Raw genomic sequence first — 11481 nt, forward strand, 5'->3', positions numbered from 1 at the left:
GGTGAGAAGCGCTGGAGAAAATAGTGCTCATAAACACACTCCAGATGGTTCCGATGATGTCATTGTTTATTTGTTATTGATCCTCTCATTTCACAGCAAACCAGACGGGAAGGCTGGACCTTCTTCCCTCCTGTGTACACAACATTTCATTTAATGTAAACTTAGTTCATAAAGGACTCCTCAAAATAACCCCCCTCCTTCTTTTGTCCTCAGACTGAATGTGCTTCACTGTGTCCGTGTTTTAGAGCTACACATTAGCGATGTAAATCTTTGTTTTTGTCATTTTATACAGGAAAATAAATGTATTTGATTCTTGGATCTTTTTTCAGTAAATGTATCTCCAAACGAAATTCATTGTGATCCGTGTGCTTTGGATTAAATCAGCTGGTTTCATTTTATGATTTTTTTTTTTCATTTAAAATTATTTAAATATCATTTGCCACACGTCAGCATCTTCTCCAAAATTAGTACCATCGGCACTGGCGCCCCCCAGGGGTGTGTTTGTTTTCTATCCCCGCTGCTCTTCTGCCTCCGCACCAGACACAGCGGTCATCGGCCTCATCCAGGCGGGCGGTGGACCAGTACACAACATCACTACTTCAGTAAAAATACAGATACTTGTCAAATATTACTCCAATACAAGTAAAAGTAGCTTTGTCAGAATATTACTAAGAATATTATTAAAGTACAAGAAGTACAAAAGTATTTGCTTAAAAATTACTAAAGTAAAAGTAACCCCCCCCCCCCCCCCCAAAAAAAAAAAAAAAAAAAAAAAAACAACTCACAGAAATACAGGAAAGGAAAGGAGCTTTATTGTCATTATATAATATGTCGACACAAAATGTTATACTTGACAGAAACAGCTGCGTTTGGTAGCTCCATCAGAAAGGAAAACAGAGAGAGGGACAGGGAGTCCTGGGTCCCTGGGTCCTGGGGGGATTTATTTAATGAGGAGTTGGACCGTGTTGTCAGTGATGTCCACAGAAGACATCCAAACTCTGGCTACAAGCTAATAGATAGATAGATAGATTATTTATCCCAGACTGGGAAATTGCAGTTGTTAATGCGTGTTCAGGTAACAATACGGCCACGATGTATAATGAAGAATGAGCCGATCGTTATGGAGAAATAATCCAGGTAGGATGAGGATTATACATCGTGGACATATTCTTACCTGGAACACAATCAGAGGAGTGCCTGTTACAAAAAAATTAAAAACAATGAACAGTAAAGTTAGGTGTCTGTCAAATTTACAGTAGTAAATTTACTTCGTTACTGTCCGCCCCTGTCCATTACCTCAACCCCACCAAGCAGCACAGGAACAGACTGCAGCTGCAGACCTGCCCTCCATCCAGAGTCCGGAGCCGGGCAGGTCCACCCCGGACACAAACTGTTCAGACTGCTGCCCTCTGCAGGCGCTGCAGAGCTCTGTTCGCCCAAACAGCCAGACTTCAACAGTGTCCTCCCCCAGGCTGTCTCCTAGATCTCCCCATAAGCCATCTGACAACCTCATGAACATTTGCACACTACTGCACTATTGTACAAATATTCCACTGCAAATATTTCTAATGTCAGTGTTTATATATTTTTTTGTCTTTCCCCTGATTTGTCCAAGAAAGAAATGCTGGATTCAAATGACAGTATGTTTACACACACCTGCCAACAAAACGATTTGTGACTCTGACAAGGATATTAATATAACGTAGTACATGGAAAGAGTTCATTTTTCTTGTCCAGCGTGTTTAAATTAAAGTAAATCCCAAATGACAGCTCCTCAAAATGATAGATGACCTGGAAAATGAAAGCCCTGCATGACTGACAGAAACCCACACAGCCAAGTCAGGAAAAATACTAAATGCTTTCTCATTTTGTTTCTTTCAGTATTTAATGCAGAAAACCTGACCTCAAGCTATTTGAATGAAACAAAAGATTCTACAATATAGACAAATTTGTCATGTGGATGTAGTCATCTGTCTCTTCTTCATCTGCCTCCAACAGCTTTGTTTGGCTGTTCAGCTTTCCATTTGCTCACCTTTCAATTACAGCAGAGTGAGCTCAAGTTGATGTGACAACTGGCAAATGATGGAAACTTTTTAGATTAGAAGATCTAAAATGGGGACTGTGGCATTTCAGGCAGGTGGTATTTGCTGTCAACAGTTATTGAGAATTGTTGGCAATCAATGCTGACAGTATTTGTGGACTTGTTTTACTCACTAACAATGTGCCTGGATAGGAGCTGCTGAAATCTTTGTTTCCACTGTAGTCAAACTGACTGCCACTAAATACATTCTGTGCATCCTCCTGATGTGGCTGATGGCAAAAGTGTTGGACTCCACTATCACTAACATTTTGTATGACTGTTATTGACAATCAAGAGAAACAAGGACCCATACAAAGTACTTGATATTTCAACAATTTATTCAACAACTTCATCCACATTTTCTTAACATGTGTGCTGCATTATTTGACTGATGTTTGACAAGTGCAGAAACCAAAGCTTTTTACATGCACATGGTCTCAGCACAGATATAAGCTATAGGTGTCTGTCAATTGCTCTTGTTTTTTTTCTTTAATATTAAAAAAAAAAAAAAAAAAAAAAAAAATCAACACAGCTTTTGATAGAGCAGCTGATGAAGCTTACCAACAAGTTCAATGATGTACAATATCCAATTTTCAGTTTGAGTTAAAATATAAAGAAAAGAAACACAAGTAAAAACCTACAAAGAAAATAAAGCAGTAAAAATTTGAAAGAAATCCTATGAATGGTGCTGAGTGGATGAGTCCATGAAAACACAAGTCCAAGGATCTGCATGTCACATTACTCAGCTGCTTTATCTGTGTATGCACACTAGTTAGTTTTTAAATTAATTATTGTAAGTACTATGAAAACAAAATGCAAGTCACACTCCGCAAACAAGTCACATTCCTTCATTTGTTCTGGAATTTGCATTAACAGAGAGGACTGGACTTACAGGGGACAGGAATGAGAGGGTTGGGGCCGGGGTTCACCTTGAACACCAGATCATAGTCCTACAGGGCACAGTGTTCACAGGGGCCACCATTTTTTTGGACAACTCTTGAATTCTTATTCTGACTCCTACCTGACGTTACTGTTTTACAGGTTATTTTTCAGGTGCAGTGTAATACATTTTTGGCTGGCCCAGTGCCAGTTCCTCAGACAAGGACCAAAATAATCCAAGCACACAGTCAATAACAATAATCAACAAGTGCAGTTGCAATGAGTCAATAGATCTGATCTCTGTCTGAGGAACTACCAAGCTTTTTCAACCTGACCTTCCTCCTTGTTTACTCTGCAACTCATACATTTTCATCCCAAGTAGTACATGGATCATGTGTGTGTGTGTGTGAGACAGAGTACGACATTACTGGTGGGCACATTGTACCCCCGGCCCGTGGTGCCCGCCCTCGTCGTCGGAGCTGTCGTTGTAGGCCTCTCTGCGGTTACCTGATGTCGAGCTCTGGCTGACGTCATAATCCTGCAGGTCGACCTCCTCTGTCTCTCCAGTGATGATGGGTGGCTCTGACCGTGAAGGAAGCATGTCCTCCAGCTCCTACAAATGAAGATCATTTATCACAGTGCAGCTCTGACAGGCTCATGTTTTCTAACCACGTAGGGGAGTCAAATGGTTGTGGGGCCAAGAGTGCAAGATTGTCTGGGAGCAAGTACTACTGTGTAATGTGTTCATGCTCAATGAGCAACCCATTAATGGCAAGAACAGCTCTAATCCCTGAATGTAATTACTGGTTTAAATTTAGCAGCAAATTCTGCCTTGTGGTGGCCTAAGCCTTCTCTCATTAAAAACAAAGTCAGAAATCATGTGACTTTATTTGCTTAAATTACTCTACACTATGACATGATTACACATTATAATAAACAGCTGATTGTCTGCGTTTATGAAGCCTAAACCATTTTTAATAATCTAGAATTGAATTTAGATTTGAACAAGGTTTTACATTCTCAAATGCCCAGTGCATCTCGCCCAATAGAGCAATAATTTGAAAGGAGTAACATCATACCACCAGTTTCTCAGAGCTGATCCAGTTGTTGTCGGGGAACTGGACATCAAACTTGATATAGAGATCTCCCTTCTCAAAAGGGTTCCGGTACTGTGGCATTCCCTCTCCCCGCACCACCCGCACTGAGCCTGGAAAAGACACAGTGTTTAAGGAAAAAAGTCTGAAAATTTCATACAGCATACCGTACTACTGCTACATCCACAACCTCCCATGAGGTGTACGGAGAATATGTACCTACCATTAAAAGTTGCTATATGGCTATAGCATATAGCACCCATAAGCCAGCACAGCTGTTTTCACTGCAACTTTTTTTCTGATACCTTTAGTTGAAATATTCAACTAAAACATATTAATCTGGAAATATGATACCAAAAATTTCTCGTACTTACAAGGATGATTTTCACATACAGTTTTAAAAATCGAGACATCTTAATTTGTTTGCATCTCAGTATGGGATAATTTTTATCTTAAAATTTGGACAACCCCTCTCAAATATTTTGGGCCTAGTCATACAAATGCAACAACAGTCTTACCTGGTTCAATAACTTTGCCAGCAGGATACTTCACAACGATCTGTCTGGCGTCTAAGTGTTTCAGCATAAACTGGAAGCCGCACAGCGCCTCAACCAGTCCAATCTTATGGTTCATGAACAGGTCATTGCCATCTCGCTTGAATGTCTGAAAATTGAGACAAAAGGCTTGTTAAAAATATTTGTAGACTTTGGAATTGATAACAAAGATGGAAAACCAAATAGTTATATTCTTCATATAGTTAGATACTTGAAAATGAAATAAAAACACTACAAATAAAAAATTGTGACAAAATGAAGTAAGGAATCCACAATACTGACTCTTCACAGTTGATGTTAATCTGTAGTGCTGTTGCCATCTGTAGTAACCTACTTTGTTTTCCCCATTCACTGACACATTCTGACATCCATGATAAAAGCCTCCAGGGACAAAGAGATATGGGCATCACTACAGCTCAGCCTGCTGTTCCAGTTCAGCTAAAATTACCAGGCACTGAGAGACGCAGTCTGAAGCCAGCGTTGTCTGCTTACGATAGACAAGCAAAGACGCCACCTATGCCAGTTATGACTCAGCTACTCTACACAATTTAAAAACTGTTGCATAACTAATGGTTTTCAGTAATCACTGCAACAGCAGCAACACCTAGGAATGTCAGGCATTTGTTGGACTTGTTTGTTGATTGGTTGCCTACAAATAACGTACATCAGGTCATTATTTTTTCTTGGATTAGACACACAAATGTGGTTATGCCTGTAAAATTGCTCTGCTGGTTAGAGACAAACCCATGTGATTCACTTAGTTGGTAAGTTTGAGTTCCACTTCCATCATACATTTCCATCAAAAAATTCAATTTGAATCCGTGAAAATAGGGTTTGTGGAATTGGTGACGTTAATCAGTCAAGCCGAAAAAATACATACCCCAGACTGGGCCTGAATTTAACTGTTTCAGTTGATAAGAAAACATGGCTCACTGAAAAACCAGCATATGAATCAAAGCTTGACTTCTCTTCAATGTTTCAAATTGTACTTTGTGAAACCTACTATGTTGATGTAGAGAAATAAATGTACCTATAAGTGGAACCATCCCTAAACAGTTAAATATCAGAAACAATGTTCAGTTCTGTTCAACTGTCAAATCAACATTGCAGACATAACTGTAAATCCATTTCCTGCTTATATACTGTGTGATCAAGTTTGAAAAATGCTAATTGACTAAAACAGCAACGGTGCTTTTTCAATCCTATTTATCCTATCCTTCTTGTAGATATGATCTTCCTACCAAATGCAAGACAGCCAGAGTCCTTCAGTGACTCATGCAGCCACTGACAATCTGTTTGGTTTTTGACTGTGTTTTTTTAAGAGTAAGTATATTTCCACAAAACAGACCTGAAGCTTAGAACACTCAGATGTGGGGGTTTTCCCACTTTCTTAAAAGATCAATATGGGATGATTTTTAAATCCAGCCCTATTAGTTATTATTGATTGCTCAATGTTAATCATAGCTTGTATCCATCAAATTAGTTTGAATAGGGACCAATCATAACAGAATCTAGGAGGTCTACACCAAATTCTTCATAGAATTATTTAAATAAACCAAAAATTTCTCTCCATGAGCATGGCAGCAAGAAAAAACAAACTTATTATAAGAGGCAGAAATCCTGAGCAGAACCAGACTCAGGGTGTGATAGGGTCATCTGCCTCAGCCAATTGGGTTGAGAGAGAAAGAGTGACTGACAGGGAGAATCACAGAATGGAAGGGGGGCAGTCATACAGATGTGAAGAGGGTTAACACTAAATGCTTATTAGTAAATATTAGCAGTAAATAAAGCAGAAAGCAGAAAAAGTGAGAATGAAATTGATTCACAGTGGTTAATGATAACTAATGGTAGCTGTTGCAGCAGCAGCAGGCATTAAGCAGGAACATGTACAGATTTGACAGTACAGTACAATCTAGATAACCTGGTCTTCATTGTTCAGACACCTGAGAGGTCTTAAGTACTACGAGCTGGATACGTCTGTTGAGTCAAACTGCTCATATAACTGTACATCTCACAGATATAATAGTCAACTCTGCATAAGAAAGATCTGACTTTCTTCTTCTTACTAGAATGCACTCCCTTAAGCCCGTACAAAATAGTGGACAGAGTTGTGCAATGTCTCTCTGAAGAAGACAAAAACACTAATCTGCAGTATATCGTAGTATTTTGACAGTTTTTCAGTTTAATTTCTCATCCATCATGCAAGAACGAAATACCTTCAAAGCAAGTAAAACCTCAGTGGCAGTGCTAAGGTAGGAGATTCCACAGTTTTTCTTGCCGATTTAAACATGGGCCTTTTGTTTAAACGTCCAATTTAAACAAAAGGAATTTCAGCAGAAAAAAATACCACAAAGCATGAACAGTACTAAGCACTGCTTAAGATCAAAAATACAAGTACAACAGAGACTATAGTTTGGCAGCTCAGGTGAACTGTTTGAACTTGACCTGTATTGAGAGCAAAGTAGGAAGAGATTAATTCAGTGGAGGAGAAATATTGCTAAATGTGCCAGAGTGGTGCTGGTACATGTTAAATCTGTCTACCATGTGAAGCAGTTCACCTCCATAGAATATTTTGAGGGTCCTTTTCATTATGACGCAGAGTGCAAAGGGGACAAAGTGGCAGGGTTTGATGAATACTGCTACAGCACAGACTGGCCCACATACCTCATGCTCTTTTTCCTGCAGGACAAGGACTATATCCCCTGGCTCGACGCCAGGTGCCTGGTCAGCTTCCCCTCCAAAGGTAATTTTCTGGCTGTGTTTCATGCCTTTGTCCACATGCACCTCAAGAATCTTCACTTCCTTAACCACTTTCTTGCCCTCACATTTTTTACAGCGGTCCTTCTCACTGATGACCTCACCTGGGGATGGGGAAGAAACAAGAAAGTGAGACAGCGCTAATAATGGCAGACATAAAATGATCACAATCTGAAACAATGTGCTCCCTACCTTCACCGTTACAATCAGTGCACACAGACTGCATCTGTTGGACCATCCCTGGAGCCAGCTGTCTGATCATGATGCGCATGCCACGCCCCCTACATGTTGTACATTTTTGCACAGCACCTGTCTTGCCTCCCTGCCTGTACAGATACACATCCAGAGGGAGAGTTTAAATTGAGAAAATGTAACCATATTGACAAAACATCAACAATGCACAAGACTAACTAATCAAATCAGACAAGAACGAAGAAGGGTTTAATAACTCACCCATTGCAAGTGCTGCAAAGCACATTCTTGCTAAGTTGTAGTTTAGTTGTTTTCCCGTTGTAAAGGTCCTCCAGTGACACCCTGTAGAAAATCTGTGTTTACACGCTGAATTGACAATAAGACATAAGAGTCCGACTATAGTATTGTAATATTATTTAAGTTTTTTTGTTTATATGCAAGCCTGTGCCTACTTGAGTGGATGCACCATATCCTCCCCTCTCCTTCGACCTCCGTTCCTTGAGCGACCCCCCTGACCGCCCATGAAGTTAAAGAATCCACCACCAAAGATGTGGGAGAAGATGTCATCCATTCCAGGGCCACCTCCACCTCCTTCTCGTAAGCCTTGCTCTCCATAGCGATCATAAAGCTCCTTCTTTTCAGGGTTGGTTAACACCTCGTAAGCAAAGCTGATTTCTTTGAACTGTGTTTTCAGAGAACAGAAAAACAAAGAGTGGACCCACAAATCAAACAGACAAAAAACTTACCCTAATAATGCCATATTATGATAATAACTGAATTAGATATACTACTACTGCTAGTTGGAACAACAGACACCTCTGTATGACGACTGAAGTAACCGATGAGAAATAATGGCCCAAAGCAGGTTCATGTGGGAGCAATAGCCATCAACCATGTTCTGTGAAAAACACCTGGGACTTGGCAAGACTTTCATTAATTTTTCATCTCGGCTGTGGTGGAAACCAGAGTGATGCCATTCTGGACAAAGCATGCTTAGGTGTACACGTACACACACACACGTACACACACACACGTACACACACACACACACACACACTTTGAACCAATCATGTAATTAACAATCAGAGTTGTAAATTCTAGGATATAAATTACATTTAAAGTCTTGATGACTGACTAACAATACCATGACATTTTCTCAACAAAATCTTCACTTAGGTATGAGTAGATCTCATAATACTGGAAAGGTTGGGCTGGGTAACACACTATGCAAATGTTTTTCCAAAAATGAACAACCACTTACAGGCTCAATTCTCTCCAGCTACCATTTCTTACTGCTAACAATGTAATCACCTGCTGAGAAAATAGCATCCTGACTTGAAAAAGATGGAAGAGAGGGCCTCAGGGTTTTACAGTTCCTCTTAGAATCCAGATTTGCTACTTCACAAAATGATGACTGTATTATGTAGAACTGAGAGGTCTGTGGAACTAATATAAAAGCTTTAGCCTACTTGCAAAAGAAAACAAAATAAATAAAAAAAATAAATAACGTCAGAGTACTGTCAGAAAGGAGTAGAATGTGACAAATCTGCATGAAGGTTTTGAATGCAAAATGCTATTTATTTGATCCTCACAGTGGGAGTGTACTTATTTATTTTACTATTTTATAAATATTGCATTGCACTGTAGTCACGTCAACCTGGTGTTGTCCCCACAAGATGATTTATTCATTCACCCAATTTAATTATGATGGGCTTTTGTTGACAACCATAATGCCTCAAATGGCAACAAGTACACAGGGCTCCAATTACTAATGGCCTAATCAAAAAAAAAAAAAAAAAAAAAAAAAAAAGCTTCCTTTCTAAAGCTTTTTTGAGACAAACCACTGACTGACATTAGGCCATTTGTGCTCCAATTTTTTATCTACAGAAAACCACACAACCCACGCCCACTGATTTTTAAACACATCGATAATTTCAGTCAAGTTTTGAACCTGAAAGAATCTAAACCATGGTCTTACCTTGTCACCAGCATTTGGGTTCTTGTCAGGGTGGTACTCCTTAGCCAGTTTCCGGTATGCCTGGAAAAAGACGGAGAGTTCAGCCTTTTGGAGCTACTGTCATCCGTCCAGCACAGTTTGTAGATGAACACACCGGCGTGACTCAGGCTTTATCTGCCAATTACACAACCACGTTTTGATCTCTGTCGAAACTTGACGTTTAAACATCACGTGTGACAGCATTACCTGGAACACAACGTTAGATTAAGTAATTCCTGTTTATACATCTCCAGGAGTCACGGCTGTTCGCCAGAAACTGCAGATCCGGAGTTTCCCCTTCATCAGGATCGGCGCTTCAAGTGCTTTGAGCTCAACATCAACACCTTCTGGTGGGGCTAAACCGCCAGCTAAAGTCATCACAGCGTCAGACAATAAAAATAGTTTGCTGTGTTACATTAGTGCCATGGCTGAAAATCCTCCCAACCAGACGATTATCGTGACACCTGTGACTGGCTAGCTGATGCTAGCGAAGGATTTTTGACGCTAACAGTTCCCTTTAATGTTGATTCTTCGTGTTACACCATCGGCTTGCCCAGCTAATTTTAAGGTTAATAAGCATTCAGATTAGACTATAATGATCATTAAAAGGGGACCACGCTGATTGTCAAACATTTCCATTAACGTTAAATCGATGTGCGGCGTCCAACGACGATGTGTGACCCAAGACTTAAAACCCGAGCTAGCTTAGTGTCGTCATTTAAACTGTTATAAACACACACATACAAGTGTGTCAGTCAGCTAAGGGCTCCTTGTGTCCCTCCGTTGGGACACACAAACTGCGCCGTCTCCATGACAAACAGCTGAGCTAAAGCTAACGTGAGGTCACTCGTTTCGCTGGTACAAACGAAGTTAGCTCAGTCTCGCCTTCCCCTATCAGTCCCCACGTCTGTGACATCAAAAAGGCCACATTAGCTGTAGCTAAGCGTTGAAAAAAAATATCACATGGTTTAATTCATCTAATAGCCAATATACAAGTCGCAGAGTCATTTGAGCATTAGCTTCCTGGTTTAGCAGGCTAGCTCTGTTCAAAGCTAATGTTAGCTAGCTGCGCATAGTAACGCGTTTCCTGGCAGGACCTACAGCACCGGCCACAAACTACAACCAGGCAGTCCCGCCGGCTGTTCGCTCTTTCGGCTCTCATTACCTTTTTCAGTTCGTTTTCGGAAGCGGACGGAGAAACTCCGAGGATGTCATACAGCTTAGTATCGACCACATTCGCCATGGTGTTGCTGTGGACGTCGCTTCAGCGGGGAGGTGGATGGACAAAGAGAAAGAGCCGGTGGAAAATGTTTTTGCTCGCCTCGTGTCTCCGTTTCCGGGTTAGAAGCTCAGAGAGTCCGCTGCTGCCTCCACGTGTCGGTGTGACGCATCACCCCTGGCGGCCTGTGCTTCTTTCTAATGGCGTATTTGAAACTAATTTATTGTTGTTTATATTGCCAATTATGCTATGAAAGCTAAATATATTAAAGAAGATATATATATATATATAAACAAAGTGGAGTATTTCAGCATGTGCATCTGATGTCATGTCTCTGAGTACCATTGATTCAAAGGTTTTCACCTTTGAAGTTTAAATCATCCTTTGAGGATTCTAAATGTAAAAATAAACAGGGCGCCTGTTTTAATTAAACCCGAGCATTTGATTATGTTCCATACAGCCCATAAATTGGGTGAACAGCAGAGACAAATAATGATACACTGAATTTCAGTCAGTTGCCAATCCCAGTGGTCATTGGGTGAGGGCGGGGTCACCGTGGAAAGGTCACCAGTCCATCGCAGGGCCAACACACAGAGACAGACAGAGACCAACAACCACTCACACTCAGACCTACGGACAATTGAGTCACCAATCAACCCAAACATTATGTTTTTGGATAGTGGGAGAAAATCCATGCAAGCGGAGGGAGT

The 11481-nt window shown here is 40.5% G+C and overlaps 1 protein-coding gene across 1 annotated transcript; it reads right to left on the reverse strand.

Moving 5' to 3' along the window:
* Nucleotides 1-2400: 2400 nt before the first annotated feature.
* On the reverse strand, nt 2401-10879 carry dnaja2a (DnaJ heat shock protein family (Hsp40) member A2a). Its single transcript, XM_029498904.1, has 9 exons — nt 10718-10879; nt 9535-9594; nt 8009-8238; nt 7818-7898; nt 7557-7690; nt 7272-7468; nt 4572-4716; nt 4039-4166; nt 2401-3572 (listed from the first exon to the last, which is right to left on the reverse strand). The coding sequence occupies exons 1-9, from the start codon at nt 10793-10795 to the stop codon at nt 3384-3386; spliced, it is 1242 nt and encodes a 413-aa protein (XP_029354764.1). The 5' UTR covers nt 10796-10879; the 3' UTR covers nt 2401-3383.
* Nucleotides 10880-11481: the final 602 nt, after the last annotated feature.

This window comes from Echeneis naucrates, chromosome 3, assembly GCF_900963305.1.
Source record: "Echeneis naucrates chromosome 3, fEcheNa1.1, whole genome shotgun sequence".
Classification (NCBI taxonomy): domain Eukaryota; kingdom Metazoa; phylum Chordata; class Actinopteri; order Carangiformes; family Echeneidae; genus Echeneis; species Echeneis naucrates.